The following is a 22,125-nucleotide window of genomic DNA, read 5'->3' as shown; positions in this document are numbered from 1 at the left end:
CAGCAGCCACTCGTTAAAAATGCAGGAGCAATTATCCCGGCTGAGTCTGAGTCAGTGTACGCTACCAAGCCGAGCTGCCACCTCCTCCTGAACCCGCGCATTCTTCATGTGAACCGGCATGCCAAAGGTAGGGCAGCAGACGCAGCAGACACCCAGAGCTTCAGTTACACTAGAACAACAAAAGCCCTTCTCTGCCTGACTGCCTGTCTGTCTCTCACAGCTTGCAGTTACTTCCCCCTCCCTTGCTCTTCGCCAACACGTGACTTGTAGGCTGACATCCTTTACCACAAGCTCGGCCTTCTGTCCTGAACTCCTCTTTTGTCCTTTTTGCTCTTCACTACGTTCCCCTCACACAGGACCAAAACATCTGCCTCCTCCTGGTTTTCACCTGGTTTTCACATAAACATGGGTTCTTAAATTTATCCACTATTTTCACTGCGCTGGTAGTGTTTGCTGTACAGTCAACAGTATTATCCTCATGATGGCAGACAAATACAAGCACAAAATAATGTGTCGTTTGTATGAAAACATTCAGTCTTATTCACACATGTTATTCAGTATCTATTCTGCAGCAACAGCACACAACAGAAGATTTTTTTTAAAAAAAGTTTGTAATCTGTTGATCTCTTTTTCAACAAAGTTGATATTCTTTGACTAAACATATTCACTCAAATGTACTCTCATCGACTAGAAAACATTTGCTATAGTACTGCTAAACAGATGTTAGGCAACAATTAAGTTACAATAAAAAATAATTTATACTTGTTATATTATTCGTATTCAAAGAGCATTTCTATTTCATTGGAAATATAAATGTTTAAGGTGTGTTTGTTTTCTATTATATTCTATATGTTGTTGTGTATGGTAATTTGGGCTGTATGAAATAGGACACAAAAGCTGTGTCTCCAGCCACTCATGTCATCCTGCACAGATGGACGGACAACATGCCCAGCAGACAGCGGGGGTTCCTGGAAACAGAGGAAGAGGCACGCAAAGGCAATGGAGGATGGAAAAGTTTAATTACAAAGACGGACAACGTGAAAAAGAAAAAAGGAAATTTGGCAAAAAAAAAAAATATGAGTAAGAATGATTAATCTGTGCGACAGTGCAGAGGATGGCTAAACAGTGAAAGATGTAGAGGGAAAATTTTGGGACGGTACTCCACCGTCCTCAGAGGCGAAAGGGGAGACAGAAAATAGAGCGTGAAAACGCCAGGCTAGGCCCCTGCCAGAGACAGAAGAGTGAAACAGTGGGCCAGAGTAGACAGCTCCAGGCAGATACTATGTTACAGAAAGAAATGCTGGTAAAAACAACAAAGAAGAAAAAAGCAGGTGTATTTGTAGAGTCCTGCCGTGTTGGTGGGTTTGAAGGGCACATCACATGTCTCTTTTCATCTAGCTCTAAATCTGAAGCAACATCTTTCCTGTTTCTCCGTCTCTTCTTTTTTCTCTCTGTAGGAATACAGAGAAGTTAAAAAATCACCTCATCCTGAGACAAAAAGTTCTAATGCACTTGAGAAATGTCTATAAATTCAAATCTGTCATTAAAGTGACCTCTAATATGCAGATTCTAAAGACCACATGTGGTTAAAAGATAGCATCTACAAATTATACATGTGCATCTCTTCAGTGCAGGTAAGAATTTGGTGTTTTAACCGGAGCTTTACAGGTAAGTTAACTCAGCCTATTCTCTCCATAGAAGCAGAGACTACAGTTGCACATTATCTCAAAGAAGGAGAGTTCAGAGACGAGATTCCCTGGGGCTAGAACTCAACCACCAAGCACATCATTTTATAGTTTAGCATTTATCTCGGATGCTGTTTTTCACAGAGACCTCCAGTGAGGAAGCAGGTACTTTGTTTAGTGTCTTGCTCAAGGACACGTCAATGCAGCGTGGGCCTATTGTGGAGAAGAGAAATGTGACCTGGTGTGGGGAGAGACCTTTGTTCTAAGCTGTAGACGACTTCCCAAGCACATACAGTGTTTGTCCAGGACTCGTGATTTCAACAAACTTAGTGACAGACTTCTCTTGTTCTCTTCTGCACGCACAAACTCGCACACCATCTGTGCTCGTAAACCACGCCGCGCAAAAAAAGCACACACCTATCACCACTTCTACATTTACAGCCCCTTATGTACTCCACAGCTAATACAGATTAGGTACTCCCTCCCATCTTTGGAGATACAGCCTATAGAAAATTAAGAGAGCTTGCTATCTCATTTTCCCTCTCCTTTGTACTTTGCTCTTCTAACAAAATGGATATCCATGTTGAGAGAGCACTCTGGAAAAGCAGCTGTAATGAGACATGGATGGCAGCATGCAGAGGGCCAGGTCTTAGCACCCTGCTATGCAGCTTTTGAGAGGCCAGGGAAAACGGTATTGCACAAACAACCTTAATGGACAGGTGCACAAACAGGGCCGGATTCTAAGATGATACATGTGAATGGTTAGAAGTGGCCCTTACTGTAGTGTGAGTCTGTGTGTGTATGCTTGGTTGTGTATGTACACACAGGACACAGGAAATAAATGGAGTTGTCTGGCCCATTGACAGACAGTTACACATAGAGGAATTATACAACAGGATAAAGCCGGAGGCACAGGCAGTTAAAAACAAGAGGTATTAGTTGATTAATGATCAAAAAGCCTCCCGACCATGTGAGGTGAAGGATTGGGAAAATGTGAAAAGAAGGAAGATAGAGATCTTGCTAAAAAGCCTGCCAATTGGAGCTAGCTAAGAGGGAATGCATGATGGGTTAAGATTTACAGAGAGGCAGGGACAGTATTTTGTTTCGGGCAGTCAGTCGTGAGGCATGTATCAAGAACTACAAGAGGGGAGATGAGTTATACTACTCCTGTCTTAGTGCTAATAGGAACATATCGTCCCAGACTCAAAATCGGGCTGGGCTTTACTAAATGTAATATAAGAAATATTTTTCCAGCCCTAAAAGCCCTTGATAAACTCTTCAAAGCAAATCCGCATCAGTGGAGACAGAAGACTAAGCTGCTAGCTGAGTTTTACACCGCTGATAACTGACTTAATGAATGAGTTTAGAAATGGCTCCTTTTTCTTTGCCTTTAATTTCCATGTCTACGCATATCCATCTCTCCCTTGTTGTCTCTATGTTGCTCTTTCTCTCTTCTCGCATTAAAGGAGGATTTAGATGGCTCTGTTGTTATTTCTGGAGCACAATAGATCACCCCGTGTAATGTAACCAAACCCTTTTCCTTGCTTTTAACTGGGCCCTCCCTCCATATAACAGCCACCCCTCTGCTCTCTGTCTCTCTTTCTCTCACACGCACGCATCCCATCCCTCCCTCACTCCTTCCATTTATAAAGAATTAGACAGAGTATAAATGGTGCCTATGACAGGGGCAGACACAGGCACAGATCCTCTCAAAGGGCTCCATTGACCGCTGTTTACTTAAGGCCAGGAACATTAGCTGCTGCTAAATCTACCTCAGTCTGGCCCTCTCGGCTTCTTGGGCGCGGTATGTGCCCGCCTGACTGTAACACAGATGCGTGCCCGCTTCCAGATCACAGCACAAGAACGTGTGTGTGTGCATTTGTGTATATTTGTTTGTTGTAGTGCATCCTTGTGTGTCTGTGTCCTGTTTGCCTGTAATCAATGACATTAGACGTGATGATCTGGCCTATCAGTGGAGTAACAGCACATGGATACTTTCTGTGCATACAGTTATAGCAACAGTAAAGCTAACTAAATACGACAGAGGCTGAATTTATTAGAGGTATTCAAGGCAAATTAGCAGTAATTTGAGACTTCCTTTTGAGAGTTGTGTGCATTTTAATGGAACTGAGAACTAAAAATTCCTGTGATTAAGAGGAAATGAGATACAACGTATGCTAAGACTAACAGACAGGACACATTTAGTAGAAATGCATATTCTTTTCGAAACACTTTCATAAAATAACAATTGATCTGTGTGCTGTAATTGTTCTCGTGGGTGAGGGAAGGGATCGGGCTGGGTCCGGGTTGAGGCGTTTTACTGTAATTTTCACATTTATGATGCACATCTATTACCTATCATTAAAGCTGAATGCATCGCAAGCTGTGAACAGCACTAGACATCAAATTCACATGGAAAGACACAGGCTGAAAAAAGGCCAAATTTTAGCAAATGACTACATGGACTGATCAGCTGGGGAACAGACAGAAATAGGGGCCTTTAAAAGATCCTCTCATCAAAGCAGCATCCTGCCAGCTCCCCACAGCCATAACCTCATATGAAAGCCTCACACACACACACACACACAGACACGCTAACATGCACAGACACACACACACAAATCCTCTTTCGGGAATCAATAATTCAGCTAAAGAGAAGCACATGCTACGCCCCACTGCACTAATCAATAGAAAGCCAAATGTTATTGTTTCATTTCATTCTCTGACTTTCACATTTTAATCTGGGCTGACTAGCACATGCTGGACAGCATCAGAGAGTTCCATTAAATTAGACTATAATACACACAAACAGAGGAAATAAAGGGACCCCAAAATCAGAAGGTTTACCTCCTTTATTTACAACAAAGTCCTCACTTGTAACCGGGCACAGATGCTCTATAAATTTTCTATGCATAGAGTCTCCGATATGTGTCATAAAATGAAACCGAGAGAAAAAGAATAGCAACAATTTAGTATGAGTAACCCCCCCCCCCAACAAGATATTTATGCCCCCTCACCACATCTCTTGGGAAAATGAGGCCATAACTGGAGAATGCAGCAATGAAGATGAGGAGAAATACTTGTGCAATTTCAGGCTGATGACTAAATCTGAAAAGAGTCATGTGCGTAAAAATTGGACTTGCAGTGAATTTCGGTATGTGTGTGCATGTAAGGCCAAAGTCATGTCATGTGACTTTGTCCACTGTGTGAACCTGCCAGTTAACGCATTTTGCCCCTCTGTAATCAAGCTATCAATGGTCATTAATGAGAGCGTGAGATAGCTTCCTTCAGCCTTCTCGACAACACTGCTAAACACTCTGGTCTCTATCCCCGCCTACCATTCACCTACTGACCCCATCTGTGGATCTATCATATAAACCTAGAAGTCCCAGGTCTACGCCAACTAACCAGGAAAATGGATTCAAATTTAAACACACTATGCTCTTCTTGCCCCTTGTACCCTTAACATGGGTCTCCTTTAGGTTGCACAGGACCCTAGCAGCTTACTCAAGGATATATCAATTGCTGACGGTGACAAGATCGGATGTGTGCTGACCTTGGGAGGTAACTGCAGCGTAGGAGAAGAAGGCAGTGGGCCCTGTTGGAAAAGAGCAGGGGGGTCGAAAGCGAGAGGAGGGAGGAAGAGGAGAAGAGAAAGGGGGAAGGGAGGGAGGAAAGAGAGAATGAAGAAGCATACGCTTATTGAGAGCCCCCGCAATGAGCAACTGAGATATGAGATGGGGCAGGGAGCGATCGGGGGATGATGGAAGGAGTAGAGGAAGAGGGTGGGAGGGAGAGGGAAGCCATATGGCGGCAGCACAAATGTATTAAACTATAAATCAGGGAGAGAGCTAGTGGCCTGTCGGAGGGTGGGTTGGGGGAGTGGTGGACAGGCAGGTCCTCCCTTCTGGATAGTGTGTGGTTCACAACTCATCCTCACATGGAAAAGCATGGAAACATCACTGGCATTTTGCTTTTGTCAGTTCTATTGATATATTAAATATTTAAATAAATGTCTGTGCTTTATTTTTCTTTCTGTAGATAAAGTGGGGAAATTCACAACATTTGAACTTTTTGTTCTTGGGCTGAGTATTGTTTGAAAACAATGCTCTCACTCACTCTCAGTGATTCTATTTGAAATAAAGACTTTGCTGCATAAAATGTCAAAATGTATACAATATTTAGAAAAGTTTCCGGATCAACATCAAAATCAGCTGATTAAAAAAAATTGTAAACAAGCCTGAAAAATTGTCAATGCCACCTGTCAGTACTATATAAGATTCATATTCTTGAGGTTTGATACCCAGCTCTATGAATTCCTCCCTGCATATGAGATTGTTTTTATATTATTAGAGCACCTTACAAAACATGAAATTAAGGAAAGGGGAAAAAGATCTGTGTTTAACGTAATAATGTTAAATACAACAGTTCTTTAAAGATCAACTGAGACTGGAATGCTGCACAACTGCACAATTGAAGCATTTTGTGCAGTCGTTGCTGTGCATCGCACCATCACAATAATGATCAGAAATTAGTGTTATACATGTAGTAGAAAAACAAACAAAGTAATCCCCAAAAGGCTTCCATTTTAATCCCTTGATGATGTCTGGGTAGTGTGCCCAGCCAGTGTCCTGGCAGCCATCAGGGCCCAGGCCTGGGCTCCCATCCCAAAGGTACTGATGCATGCTACAGCTAGAGCAAACATGGGCAACCTTCTTCATGCCTGGTCTGTGTCAGAACCATACCAACCATCACCAGAGAAAAAGCAGGGTTTTTTCAATTGTTTGTCCCCTCTTTGTAAAGCTCTACAATAAGACAATTGTGGTATTCACTGAATTAGCAACTTCATAATTAAATTCTTTATTGGCCTCTTCAGAAAAGTAGCATTGAGGCATTTAAACAATGGACCACATTCAGCTCATGAATACTTCATTTGTAATTATTAATTAGATCTTAATTCTGACAATTATTTAATGTATGAGAGCACAAAGGAGCAGAATTATTTTGATTAACAAAAGCCTCAGTGATGACACTGCATTAAGAACTCATCAGTTTGCAGGTGACAGATGGATGGAGGTTACTGGACAGCTCCAAGTAACGGTCTAGTAAGCTGGAGTAACAGTCGCCCAAAGCCTTCAGCCTTGATCCCTGATCCTTCACTCAGAGACACACAAACACGCACTCACATAGAGACACACGCACACACTGACACAGACATCTAAACTCCAACGAGGTACCTGCCATCTGAAACCATCACAGCCAAGGCCAGCTATCCATCAAATCCCATCTCCACTCAGGGATGAGAGGAGGACGAAGGCAGGGCGGTGAAATGAGAGGAGGTGGGGAGGGAGGGCTGAGGGTGAGTGGTAGGGAGAGAGGACAGCAGTGTAGGAGTAGATGAGTAGGCTTGAGGAATGCAAGAAGAGCAGAGGAGTAGCGTACCTTGGTCTGGAGATAGTGGGGGTAGTAGTAGGTGTACTGAGGGTACATTGGCTGCTGCTCCAATCGCTTGCCCATGTAGCTGGAATCCTTAGCACTGAGGCAGGGAATGGTGACAAGGGGGCGGGAGCTGCCAAGAAGCTAGAAATGGGATAGAGGCAGTAGAGGGGTGGTGTGATTCCTGTCTTTGCTGTCACCACTGTGTCACAAGCCGGTCCTCCAGGGAGAAGGCAGGGTCTGCGTGCTGGACAGTGACTTGGAGAAGGTCTGCCTCTGATGGGGAAGCTCCTTATAAATGGTGCCTTACTGGTCCGGAGCTTCAGTATCGAGTGGATGCTCACTCAGTCTCTCACTGCTGGATCACAGGAAATATTTCCCCAAGTGCTAGAACCAAGAGCAGCGTGTCCGTCAGCAGCTGGTATAAGATAGTAACGTGTGAGGGTGAGGTAGAGGAAGAAGAGGAAAGAGAAGGCGTGAAGAGGTGCAGGTGGCAGTCGCTCTGGCAGTCCTGTGAATGTTGGAAAATGGGAGAGGAAGAGGAGGAGGAGAGGAGGAGGAAAGGGATGGCAAGGAAAATGGGAGAGGATGTATAGGTTCACTTCTCTATTTAAGCTGTTTCACTCCAGTCTTTCGCCTGGGCTTTAATCTGCCTCTCTCACAAACACACTGCCCCTCTCTCTCTCTTGTTCTCTCTCTTACATATACACACACACACTCTCTCTCTCTTTCTCTCTACTCTGTAGTCTGATCCAACGGTGGCTGCGTACTGTCCTGTTTGACAGAGGAGCGATATCCTCAGCACCGGTTGCCGACAGATGCACTTTGTGCGCGGAGCAGAATCACAACAAAAAAGCAAAGCAGAGAAACAGGAAAGCAATCTCAGTCTGTAGTGGTTTGAAGCGGTCGAGCCAGCAGGAGGGCTGATAGAGAAATGATCCTAGTTTCTAAATAATGTGGCACACGTGTTTTAAAAAAAATCCACCGGTTGGTCTGTCAATCCACTGTGTTCCAGCTAGGAGACGAGTGAAAATAAAACACAGTGACCAGTGTCCCAGGTGCCCAGTAAAGAGAGAGTCTCTCGTCTGCGATCCTCCCTCTTCCTGCTCTTGTAAAATGTGTTCCTTATTTCTTCCTTTGCTCTCTCTCTCGTCTAAGCAGCCTGCCTTGTTCTCTTTCCCTCTGTCACACAGTTGCACTCTCTCGCGTGCGCTTTCTCTATTGCTCCGTCTCTCAGACTCTCTCTCTCTCTTTCTCCTTCCCTACCACACTGACAGGGCGTTAAAGGGGGCTCGCACAAGGCTGCAAGCAGAGTAGACCGCCTCCTCCTTCCCCAGCTCAGGGTCTTGAGCAGCTCTGTGCGAGAGAGGGATCCAGACACAGACCAGCAGGCTGCAGCGTTTCTACAACCTGGGAGAATGCAGGGGAGAGGAGTAGAGATGAGGGTGGTGACAGCATGAGCAGTCGATTCCCCCTACTGGCTGCACATGGAGCTACCACCCAGAACACACAGCACACTCGAATGAACACTTTCTCTTAACAAAGTGGGCTGATGTAACCTCAAAGCCAGCAGAGTGGGATGAACCACTTTCAATGTGCAACCTTTTAGTCTTTTTGATGTTAAAACTTTACACATCACTTTGCTGAAGTGAAGTCAGTCTTCACTTGTAAAAAGCAGTAACACCATAATAATAGTTCATGTAAAGATCTCTCTTGAGTGACCATGGAGAAAAAAAAAAATTAAAAAAAAAATTTTTTGTTGGTGAGTGTTTGCTGGATTGCCACAGCTCCACGCAGAATTCTGGAAACAAGATCAAACACAGGGATACAAAAACCTTATATCTCAGAAAATCCCACTCCTTTTTCATCTCACACGCCAATACACATGGATAGGAACTAAGCTAAAGTCCTCGAGGGGTATCTCAGTGACGCTACAGCCACAAGTTCAGGAGTCTCATTTTTCACTCAATTAGCAAATCAACCTGGTTTTCATTTAAATTACCTGCAATGAGTGCTACGGGAAATTACAGCCAAAAATTACACCATGAAATTACTGGACTGAAAACAATTATATTTTGGCAATTTCCATATCTGAAAACAGACCCCTGACTTTGATGACTAGTTTTATATTTCGTCTGTTACACTTGAGCGCATTACACAAAAGCCTATTACGTCGATGTCTTCTTCTCAGATAATAATAGCCTAATTACATATTTCTAGTGCAACACTCAAGATAAGTGAACTCAGCTGCAGAAAACAGACACCAGAAAGTATATTGATAATTACTTTGCCGTATAAGAACATATATCATAGGGAGTTCTGTTCTGACTATTCTGTTTATTGAAGTACATTAATGAGTGACATTTTTGAAAATATTGCAGCACACTTTATTTTCAAGCATATTTGTTTTCACAATCTAGACACACAATGCAGTGCAAATGTCACATACTTTTTTATGAGCATTATGGGTCTAAAGAGGGCTGGTGCATGTGGATAGACCAAATCAATACCAGCACAAGAATCCCAAAACAAAGCACAGAAAGAAAGGGCAGCAGTTACAGACATGAAGAGGAAAACATATAATTATCAGATGGGCCACTTTCATCTGTAGGAAAGAGATGAGTGATATCGATTGTGGATTACCAGATTAACAGCCTCTGGACCAACACTCCACATAAACTCTGTATCTGGGGAAAGGCAGAAAGCAGAGAACAAAGCCAGTAAGATGGACAATGGCCAGAAGAAGGGTCACAGAGAGAAAACAAGATAAGACACATTGGGAGATAGAAACTGAAAGAGGCATAGATTTACACCTCTGTGTGTCCAACACTTAAAGTGACTTTATTACACAGATGAGGCTCATCACTTCACTTTAAATTCCCTGTTCATAACGACTTGTACACACTATAGTTTTCTTTTACCAGATTGCCCACTTGTGACCAAAAGTCGTGTTTGCTCAAAATCCAAAATCTGAAGACATTTGTCACTACTTTCTGAAAGATTTTATGCAAATAAGTATTAAAGCAAACAACAGAATACAGATTAATCTGTACTGAAAACAACTGCTGCAGGTTTAACCTCAGCCTGTTTTTATTAAAATAAATCGAAAATATTCTGCCCTGATTATGGAATATTTGCTCCTATTTAGAACTGCAAAGTGATTTTTTTTTTTTTTGTTTTTTACATTTTTCTAAAATGTATTCAAATTAGTGAACACAGAATGGAAACACTGGAGAGTACTATTACAAAGACACTGGTCAGCTAAACCATTAATATTAATTGGTCCAGTCATTAAGAATTAAGAGCTGGGAATTGAGACTTGACTCTTGAAACTAAAGACCTTGACCTGTGGCCGTACAGATAACACTAGAAACATTGCCTTTAGGCAATTGCAAGATAAATGACTGGAGAGCAGAAATGCAAACTGTATGTAAATAAATGCAGTGCTGTGTCTCCTTATGTTGAAGACTACCTTAAAGACTGAATGTGGATGTTTTGCTCTGGTGGTGATGGAAGCATTCTGGTCTGAATCAGTGGAGCTGACATCACAGAGAGGTGATATGTTGCCAAGTATTGCATGGAAAAGGAGAAAGGCTGAGTGAGTTTGTTTATGGTCTTGTATATACTGCAATTTTTCAAACTAAAAACACCATTTTAAATGACTTTGCCCGAGAAGCATTGAAAAGAATGTGTTTCACCCCGCTTTTTTTTTTTAATGTTTGAAACTACACTATAGTACACATCCACCCAGAAGAGCGCAATAATTGTGAGACTGTTTAAAAGTCTTCTGACTAATAGTCTGATTTACAGGTTGATTTATCAGAAAGTCTAAATTGTGCTTTTTCTGCTGTTTTGACTAAACCAACATGGAAAATTATTTGCTGATATTTCTGCAGTCAGGTTTATCAAACATTCTCATAAAACAAAGACAAAGCCGTTTTCTCTGACACTAGTTTATTCACTTTCTAAACTGAGAGCATGCGTGAGTCATTCACAAGACTTGTCTAAAATAGAGTAAGAGGAAGACAGCTGAAGGTGTGTCATGCCTCTGATGTGTTAAGCAATTACAATTCCCTTCTAGAGAATCATGCAGGTCTAAGTAATAGAAAACCTCAGCATGATCACAACGTGGACTCTGGTCAGAACCAGAGCAGTTCAAGAGGGAGTGTTAGGGTTTTATTTAACCTTTATTCAACCAGATCTGTAGAAGTTTGCACAGCAGTTGAGGTAAGCTTTTTTTCGTAAGATATTTTAATTATATTACCGTAGAGATGTTAGTGTCCTACCACATACTAAAGAACTACACAATGTTCCCTTAAAAAAAGAATTCCTAGAAAGTCCACAACCCTACTGCCCGACCCCTTCTCAAGGGCAACTACTTGTAGTTCTTCAAGCTGCTGGGGAAACCAGGAGGCTTTGTTTCCTGTGGTTTGTTGGCCGGTTCAGTTGTGGGTGTTTCCCAGAAATGACCAGATATGTGGAATTCGAGGGAAGGCTGGAGGAGTGCCAAGGGAGGGGCGGTGGGAGAGGAGGAAGAGGAGGAGGGCTGGAAGAATGAAGGGAGGGAGGAGCAGTTAGGGAACAGAAGGACCTGAAGAAAAAAAAACCTATTGCTTTTGGCAGTGGTTCTACTGGGAGATACCCTAGCACCAGTAGATCATCTTACATGTTTTATGCAGTCCTATGGATATGTATCATGACTAACCAGCTTCCCTGGGGCATTTTGTTCATGTAGAAGTGAAAGATGAACCATTTCATCAGTCTAACTATAACGCAGCTATAAGCACATGCTGTTGCAACATGAAAACTAGCATCTATCAAGCATCGTAGACTGTGTTTGGGTTATTACAGCAGAGATCATCTGATTATAGTTTAGAATAATGTGAGAAAACATCACTGAATGTTGATGATTACTCCAATTAGGAACAGAATGATAAACAGATGTTGCTTGCATACTAGTGTTCAAAAAACAGAAGATCACTTGATACTCACCACAAATGATGATGTTTGTGTGAAAGAGGAGCTTCTTAAAAAGAAAGAATAATATGTCTTTATCAGTAAAGCAAATTTAATTTAGCTAAGTCGGAAGGAATGCTATAGCACAATGATGCCAAATTTGGGATCAACTGTAAAATAAGAAATAGCTAATTCAATAACTTCAAGTATGTCAGTTTATGAGGACTGTAAAAATAACAGATTTTTGGGTGTTTTGCCAATAGTTAGAAAAATAGCTCAAACCACAGAGAAAATAAGAGGCTGGATAACATCTGATATTGTTGTAGAGTGCAGAACGGGTTTCAATTTGTCTTCACTTCATTCCCTTATTGTGATAACTAATTTGACTGTGTGATTAACAAAGACTGAAAATCAACAAGTGAATTAAGACAGTTGGTTTTAACATACTTTAGTCACAATGACTGATTACATGTGCTATAGAGCATTCTCTCGAATTTCAATCATAGTGACAGATTCCACTCAGAAGCAAGGAACAGATAATGGTATAGTTTTGCGTTTGTAAATAATGAAACTGCCCAGTAATGTAAATGGCATCCATTCAAGCTTTCCTCTGTAATCTGAGGACATGAGCAGACTTGTGGAAACAGGAAGCTAAAACACCCACCACCCTCTGTTTCTAAACTCTGTGCAGAGTTATGTTAACATGTGTTTTGTGCCTAACTTTACCACATCCCTGACACATAGAGTTTCTTAATACATTTATATTAGTGCACTAACAGATGACAGCCTGGGGTAATTCAACACATTCCCCCTCTGAGAGTATAATTTTACACAGTGCAAAAGAGTAGAGTGATATAATTAAGCTATCATTACTGGATATTTCTCTTTCTTTTTTCTATCTGTATAGATGATGGTCTCATCACCTGGTTATGGCTGTTTATCTAATACTTTCATAATAATGTGAAAAGGGCAGACTGACTCTGGACCACCAGCCCTGCACTGAGACATTTGATAAACACCAGGCAGCTTTCCAGTGAGTCATTAGCTTCTATCACAGCACAGAAGAGAGCAATGCAGGCCTAATGGGGAGGAAATATGAGACTAGACGTGCATGAGTAAAAATGACTCACAGCACCCCTTACTACATCCAACAAGGGACAGGCAATAGACCTAAAAGAGTTAATTGTGAACACTTACTAAATCTCTATTGCAAATGTGAAATGTATACACAAGTCATGCCGACCAACTCATTTCCTGATTAATGTGATTCTGAGAAAAGATCAGTGTTGTTACAAATGATTTCGTACCAGGAAAAGAGGCCCACAGCCCATAACCGTGTGTGCATACATGTGACTGAGAGATATTTTATTTTGCCTGTATGTGAATGTGCACAAATATGTCTCTGTGTGCTTTGGTTGAGAAGCCACATTTAAAGCCAGTCTACAGTTTCAACACCTCTGCGCTGTAAATGGGCACAAGCACTGGAGTGTATTACATGCATGTGTGTCAGTATGTGAAAATAGTTACACTAATCATCTCTAAGGAAACACATAGATCACAGGAGAGTCAAGGTTATTCTGACACCAAAGATGAAAACATTTGAGTGGAGCTCGGACATCAGACATCCTGTGTGGTCTCATGCTAACTCTATTATAACAAACTGCAACAAAAATCTCGCCATGTCCTTTTGTGAACAAGCGAGACTCCCACTGCCCTGGACAGCACAGCTACATTCATGCAGAACGAGGAAGCAATGATGCCAAGCAAATCTCTGCATAATAAGGAATTAAGTGCTATGAAGGCAGAGAGAGTATAAGTTTAAACAATAGATATTTTCCATGTGGATGTGCTAAGCCAACATATTAAAAATCCACATTGTTTGAAATGTGAAGAAGGGAGCAGACCACACAGTGAAAGGCAAAAACTGACTCAGACTCACACTGCCCAGATATGGAGAGGAGCCCATCAAAACTTCATCCCAGCTCTCAGAGTGTATCATGGGCATATGTTTTTATTCATTGTGTTAGTGCCCTAAATAGATCCAAGCACAAAGGCATTTATTCTTGTCAGTTTTGTGCTACTTATTTCTGTCTGTGTGTGCTAAGACATTTGTACATTTTAGCAATTATATGCAGACTGTTGATGCACCCTGCCTGTTGTCCAATGTCAGCTGGGATTGGATCCAGCTCGGCTACTGAGACCCTGAATTGGACCAAGCCGTACAGAGAATGGATGGATGGGCAGTTATATGTCGTATACAAAACTAGCTGTGTAAACAAGATTATTACTGTATCCTACAGTGTGAGTCTGTGTGTACAGATCTGTGAGATAACTGGTTTTCATGGGTAAGCATGTCAGAGGCATACAGGTCAAGTGAAATACTGGAGCAGTAGAGAAAGGTGCTGAAGGTTCTGCCCACAGCAGACAGAGACTACAGATTGGGAAAAGAGTTATAGCTACCAGGAACAGATCTGTATAGGCCAATGAAGCTCAATGCTGCCTGCAATTGAGCAGGATGGGATGGGAGGAGAGCAGCAATGTTTTAAAGCACTGCTAAGCCATACTGGAATGAAGTGAAATGACCACATGTCACACAGAGATGAGAAGTGAAAGGGAGAGGACAGGCAGAGTGAGAAACAGTGCAGAGAGTAAGGTGAGAGAGAAAACAGAGTGTGTCGTTCTAAGAGGAATATTTCAGGGTGGTAAATGGAGCAGAACTCCATTCCAGCTCCTCTCTTAACCTCCCCCGGTGTCTCATCCTCTGCATGCAAAGCATGAAGCCCAGGAGACAAAGAAAACAGAGAGAGAGAGAGAGCTGAAGAGATGAGCTTCAGGACAAAACAGCACTGAATTAATAGATAAGACATATTGCTCATGCATTTGTTTTAACATAACAGAAAACACACATGCATAGAAAGCAAGTGATGAGAATTTGTTCTATTCATAAATGCCATTCTGACTGGTTTTTGGTTCGAACAGTGAAAAGGTGAAGGCCGTTGACCCTGACCGCACAGGAAACCATCTGGCATGTCACCCTTTGAGGTTATGTTTGTGTTGCACTGCAATTCATAGTCAACTACTGCAAAACTCTCTTCCTAATAAAAATTCACCTTTAAGGTGATAATAACATCTACACATCAACAACAGACTGTATCTGAAATGGGCTGTGTGTATTGATGAACTAACTATATGTATTAGAGCAGTTTTAATTTTTCACCGTCACCGTTCACTTTCACTGCTCTCAAAGAATGACATCGGCCGCAGCAGGCAGCTGATTTCACAGAAAAAGCTTTGATAAACTTATCAAAAGCTTCCCAGCCAGCACCAAAAGGCAGACACACTTATCAACTAGCTAGTGAAGATACAGCAGAACACCATCTAAAAATGTCTAAAAATGTAAAAAAAAAAAAAAAAAGTTCTAGTGCAGGTTTAAATAATGCTCTGTGATGTCATCTGTTCATTTCTGAATTGATATAATTCTCCACAGCGTAAAGACGCCATGGGAGCCTGAGATTTTTTTGTCTATTTGACGTAAAATAGTGGAACAAATATATTATTAAGGACCGTTGCACGGTTGATGGGTGCAACAGCGTTTGCTCTCTAGTAAACCTAATATGCCTTCAAAGACTATCAATGTCAGGAAATGTAGTGTACACTCTAAGTATACTTTGCATGCATTACATAGATAACAGTCCAACTCAAAAGGGTAGTATATCTCTGACATATAGTACATTCTTCAGAACATTATCATGGGATTTGTAGGGTTTAATACTGAGAAAGCATTCACTAGATGATTAAGAACATTCACATTATGGTGTAACTCCACTGGGTAACATTTAGATATCAGTGAGTGTAATACTTTGAGGGCGATGCACTTTGAGATTGGCTCCTTGGCGGCGCCTCTATAATTAGTAGTACTGAAGTCATCAAAGTGCAACAAATGAATGGAGCAAAGTGGATCCAACAAACCTTCCACCTTTCACGCAACCAAGGTCGAAAGTGCTGGGAAAGGATGGATGGAGGGAGGACGTTACGTTCAGGCTCTATCTTTCACAAAACAGTTGTAAATTGCTAGATGTCTTGAGAAGACAAATATAATACAGCCAAAGGAATAGTGATTGAAAAATTTAATGCTATTAAATAACACAGGTGAAGGAACAGCTGACAAATTTTCACACTTGTCAGTATTGTGGCCCAGATATTTGTGTTCCTTGTCCTATTAAACTGCACTATTTTATTGCAGTAACAAAGAGTGCAATAACACGTGCCTTTCCTTTATGTGTCTGTCTCTGTATGTGGCTTGACAGAGCCAGCAGAGAAGTGAACGATTAAGCGCTTTCCTCCAACAAGACTTGTTCAAGCGCTGCGTTTCTGCTGCCAAAACAGCACACAGTGGAACTATCGAAAAACAACACTGCTGTTAAATAAATCAGAAATATCCCAGCAGCTTAGCTCAGCAGCAAAACCTGCCACAGTAACAGAACCATGGATTCAGCCATTCATCCTTTTTATATTTCATTTTCTGCCTCTTCTTAATGTCCATGAAAACATCGGCATACTGTTTCAGAGACATGATTAAAGGTTTACAGCCACACTAACAACTGTGGCTCTCTCTTGAACTGATCTGGTTCTGATGCTGGGATCCTCATTACACAACAGAAAACAAAATATTTTTGATATAAAAAAAAAACAAACTCTGGTATTCTTAGATTCTTACCAGTGATGAGTGATGCTCATTTTGTCTGGCTTGTGATAATGGCACTTTCACATCATCTCTAAATTACCACATTTTCTCACCTATAAAGTACATTTAACCCTCGTTCATCCAACTATGCAGTAAAACATCGCTATTCAGTATTAAGAACAAGAAGAAGTACTTTATTAATCCCCAAGGGCAAATTCAATTGTTACAGCAGTTATTCTAATTTAAAGTTATTACATTTTATATTATTTAAATTACATCAATTCATAGCAATTAATAAAGTAATTAATAAAGTAAAAGTAATTATTACTTTTCTACATACAAGTAACTATTTATTTTGGGGGGGTTTGTGTGTGTGTGTGTGTGTGTGTGTGTGTGTGTGTGTGTGTTTGTGTGCGTGTGTGTGCGCGCGTTATTGTTTGCATTGTGGAATTATAGTGTCTTATGGGCCGTGGACACACAAGATTCCTGAATCTCTCAGTATTGGCTTTAGGAGGAATTAGTCTGTGGCTGAATGAACTTCCCATTTGCCACAGTTTCTCATGACGTGGGTGGGCAGAATTATTATATACGTACTATATATTATATTAAATATTACTACACTTTGTAGAAATTACACCCATGAGAATGTCTTCATTTTGCTGGTATTTATTAATAAGAACAGCTAAACACTTCGGCAGCTGTCCATTGCAGTGAACACATCGGAATAGTCATAAACATGGGAAACGTCAATGTCATAAGCTTCCAAGCCCACATGCAGTAAGCCCATCATAAGGCCATGTTCCTTTAATCAAGGGTTCATATTCTCCTTAACGTGCTCTTAGTCTTGAATGAATGATTTGATTTTTTTTTTTTAACTGAAGACAGAGTGAGAGCAGAGATGATTACGATACTACTCTTCTAAAATTTTCTGATATTGTGGGCGAGGATACTCTGGGAAACAGCAGACATTTTAAAAACTCATAGGAAAAAAGAACAGGTATAATTAATAACACTTATGGTTGATTATACAATATGTAGGGTCACTGTTGGTGCTTGGTTACAATTTCCTATTGCAAGTTAAAATGTTCATGGACTGTTTGCATGAATACTAATTGGTGAGACTGCAGCGAAAACGTTCAAGCAGATGAGGCCTGATTGTGGTTTGAGCTACAAGTGTTGGAGATGGACACAAAGGGCACAGGTGTCAGAGGCTGCAGAAAAACACCAGAGTTGTTGTTAGGTTTTACTTTTCCTATATAAAGATAATTAATTAATTGAAGCTCAGTGTTATGGTACCACGATCACCACATTTCAAGGCAGGAAAAATCCTTCACTCGTCATACTAATAAAATTTAACAGCCACAACCATGCACACTTAAGTCTCCAGAATGTAGAGCATTATACTTTTTTTTTTTTTTTTTTTTTTTAAACGGTGGATTTCTGTGTGTGGAGCACAGTAACTCAGTACGCCTAGAAAGAAGCAACTTGAACAAGAACTGGATTTAGAGATTTTATTACAACGGGTTCAGTAGGTTAGTGAATATAGGCTGAAGCAGAACTGCAGCAGTAGTTAGAAGGTATAGGAAGAATCATACTACAAATCATGAAATGTACAATGGCCAATTAAAGTGACCACACAACTCACCAATTATGCGAGCTTGCATTGAAAAACAGGTCACTGCTTCTGACTTGGCACAAGGATTATCTGTGGGAATTGGTGTTTAAATGACTGATCAGGCAGTGCTGCTTCACACCATTAAGTCAGTCTCTAAAGGTGGTGTCCAAGAAGAAAAGCATTAATCAAAAAAAAAAAAAAAACCAAAAAAACAACAAAATGGCAAGATTTAACTTTGCCAAAAAAACATGAGAAGAAGCCTGATGAATATTGGCAGCACATTCTTTGGTCAGATGAAACCAAAATAATTTGTTTGGATCAGATGGGCTCCAAGCATGTTTAGCGTGGACCAGGACTACCACAGTGGGCACATAGTGCTAACTGTGAAACGTGGAGGTGGGATCGTGCTGATATGGGGCTGCGTGGCTGCATGAGTGCAAAGGGTGTAGAGCAGATGACATTTATAGATGGCACTAAAAATGTAACTTCACTCCCAGTCTCAAGAAACCTGGCAAGAGAGGAATTTTCACTGCAAAAATCACAGGGGAGTTTTTAAAGAAGAAAAAGGTGACAACTATGACCTGGCCAAGTATGTGTCCTGACCTGAATCTGATAAAACTTTTAGCATTTTACAGCAGAAGGCAGAGCAAAAACAAAACAAAACAGCACTGACAAACAGTGTATTAAGATGCTGTGATTCACTGCTATGAAAATAAATTCAATTGAACGGAAATTGAAATTGAATTTAAACAGTAGCTGAAAACATCTCTTCATAAATTTGTGTAAGTGGTATCATCCATGGCCTGGAAGATTGAATCTGTCAAAATAATAGGGGCAGACATAGAAATAATAAAGTAATATTAATACAGAATGAAATCTAACTAAGAAAGGCTTTACTAACTTTCTCTGGAGTTGGTTCTTAAATATGGACCTTTCACTTTCGTTCAGCCTTGGTTTTTAATTGATATTGACCAGGCTGGTTGTGTATATGTGTGAGCATGTGTGTAAACCAAGAACAAAAGGAAGCCAGAAATGTAAGGTAGTAAATTGTAAGGAGCTGTATTCAACCTACTAGTGATGATGTTTTAACAATAAAATATGAGTTTATGACATTAATGTGTTAGGGTGTGTTCCTGTGTGTATGTAGCCTTGGGCCTCCCAGATCCCCCTCCCCCCACCCACCACACACACACACACGCACGCACGCACGCACGCGCGCGCACACACACACACACACACACACACACACACACACACACACGGTTCATGTTCAGCCATCACTCATGCCCGTATTGCATGATTGCACTGAAGGACCAGTATAATCAGCCATAATGCTTTACAGATGTTATGGGTGTTTTTAAAGCCAATACTATAGCCCCAGGCAGCCATATATGAAAACCCATCTGCACACGGATGTGTGTGCGTTTATACGTGCGTGGTTGTGTGTGTGTCTGTCTCAATATGAGTAGTTGAAAACTAAGACATGATCAGACTAAAACATTATGAATTGAGGTCACATCTACAACTCAGTATGTGTGATTTATGTTCCCCTGCTCTGCCCTGTCATGGACTAATTAGCTAAACAGAAAGTAACAGGTGCAAAGTGATTTGCTGAAGAGTGATTTCACAGATGAGACGCTCTGAATTTGCCACACAACACAGCTAAAAAACAGCAACAAGCCAGCAAAGACATGTAAATATGACAGTACACATGATCAGAACAAAAGATGACACCCATTTAAAATCCCTATATGATCTGCCAGTATCTTTTATAATCCACCCGCTAACAGCTCCCATCATGCCCAACATCTAATATCAACCATTGGCCACTGCTAAATGAAGACTGGAGGCATACCACAGGAATTTACATGGACTGCCCGTTCTTGTGAAATAGGAAATGAAACATGTGGAGGCTTGGAAGCTCAGTCAGATTCTGGATCTTTCTGTGGTCTGGCAGTCAGGATTCTGTGGCCTGGACTTTAATTTCTAATGGTGAAAAACGCCAAGCTTTGGTCACGACAGGAAATGCCTGCTAGGTGAAACATCCGCCCAAAAAGCATTAATTCATAAGTGTCAAACACACAAGGTTTCCCTACAAACAAAGTGCTTTGTCATCATGACCATGCTAATTTAGTCAGAACACAGTCAGCTGCAGCAATATTTTAAAGAAGAATTTACAGCCTGTACAACATGTTTATTAAATTTGCTCTTTGGCCTTTGATATAACATTTCTGTATTTGCATTATAACTTCATGGAAGTTGAATGTTCAGTGAAAAACAGTCCCTTATTGAATCAAACCCTTAAGAAAATGGAAAATATGCCACTTAGAAAAGTGTGATCTGCTGGGCTTATGCTGTTGATTTCAATACATGAAACACAAACAAGGTGTGAAACATGTAATTTCCACTTCTCTAAGAGTTTTTACCAAATTTTACCATCACAGTCAACAAGGTCAGGGGCATCACTGAAAACTGATCAACATTTCTTAATGTGGTCTAGAGAACATTTATGACAATGACAAATATAAAGATTCTGTTTTTACAATACTGCAGAAATAGACAGAGATATACATGAACTGACAAGCACTGAGGACACCGGCTTTAATTTACTGTAGCAATGTCTTCCAGTGCAAAGATAACTACTGGTTACTGTTTATATTACATTTCTGACTCAGAAAATACATTAGTGTTGGCAGTAGTTTTAATGGTTTGGTGCATTTGCCTAAATAAACAAAAATTGGCCATTATATGATAATGCCGAAATAAATAGAATAGAAATAATAAAATGGGAGCAGCGATGTTACAGTGGCTTGGTGGTCTTCATACTGTAAAACTGTGTGTTTCTCAGTAAGTGGCGGGGAGGTGGGTGAGCTCAGAAGTGTCATAAGAAGTAAAAGCACATTTGTACACAATGACACACACACACAGCACTCAGTCACTCTGCCTTAGTGTGCACTGCTGAAGCAAATTAAGGAAGCCTTGGCAGCCTTTTAATGGTCTGTCACAGTCTAACAGGTTTAGAGCGCTTACAATGGACTCAGGCACTAAGCCCAACAGCTCGCGCTTAATTGTTCAGAACCTGTGTGTGTGTGTGTGTGTGTATGTACTGTTAGAGCCATTCTGTGCCTGTAACTAAAGTCATCGATTCTCATTATGAGAACAGATAAGACAGACACATCCAGTCTGTCAGTTTGTTGGTCTGACTGGTTCAATAAAATGAGTTCCACGACTGGTATGTTAAGATGAATTTGGTGCCAATATCTGTGTGTCTAACACAATCTGTTAGTCTAGAGAAAGTGATCTTAAACCCATGAAATTCATGCACAGTTACATTCTTATTCAACAGAATATAAAAACTGTTTTTTTTTTCTAAAAATGAATAATGAAATTTCTTAGCAATTTCAAATAAGCCAACCACAGACAGACAGACTGACCGACAGACAGACATGCAAAGTTAAGACCATAAGTGGATTGAGATGACTCAAACAGCCAATAATACACAAAGCATCAAGTGTCTCAATTTTCAAGAAGTGCCTGAAGAAATCAACAAAGTAAATAAAAGCATTTGTTTTTCACTCTCTGACCCACACTCTATCAGCCAGCAAAATGGTCCACGAAAGATGTGGTTGCGGTGCCTAAAAATCCCTCCTAAATGGTTGAAGATGCTGAGCTGTGTGACCTAGAATATGTTTGACAATCTTTTTTTAATTAGGCCTTGAAGACATGACTCATTCCAACTGCTGTCCCGA

The 22,125-nt window shown here is 40.8% G+C and overlaps 1 protein-coding gene across 11 annotated transcripts in view; it reads right to left on the bottom strand.

The window, feature by feature from the left end:
• Window positions 1–22,125, bottom strand: part of rbms3 (RNA binding motif, single stranded interacting protein) — a 237,709-nt gene that overhangs the window by 163,683 nt on the left and 51,901 nt on the right. For 3 of the 11 annotated variants that reach the window (XM_026299818.2, XM_026299822.2, XM_033325419.1), the window contains exon 1: window positions 7,128–8,508. The exons of 6 other annotated variants lie outside the window; for them this stretch is intronic. In XM_026299818.2, coding sequence (XP_026155603.1) covers window positions 7,128–7,202 — 75 coding nt within the window. In that variant the 5' untranslated portion in view covers window positions 7,203–8,508. Of the gene's footprint in view, window positions 1–7,127; window positions 8,510–22,125 lie in introns of those variants that run through there. 2 more of the 11 variants (XM_026299819.2, XM_026299820.2) reach the window with 2 other exon arrangements.

The sequence above is a fragment of the Mastacembelus armatus genome, chromosome 11, assembly GCF_900324485.2.
Source record: "Mastacembelus armatus chromosome 11, fMasArm1.2, whole genome shotgun sequence".
Taxonomy (NCBI): Eukaryota; Metazoa; Chordata; class Actinopteri; order Synbranchiformes; family Mastacembelidae; genus Mastacembelus; species Mastacembelus armatus.
The sequence above is the reverse complement of the archived record's forward strand: the minus strand, read 5'-3'. Positions and strand labels throughout refer to the sequence as shown.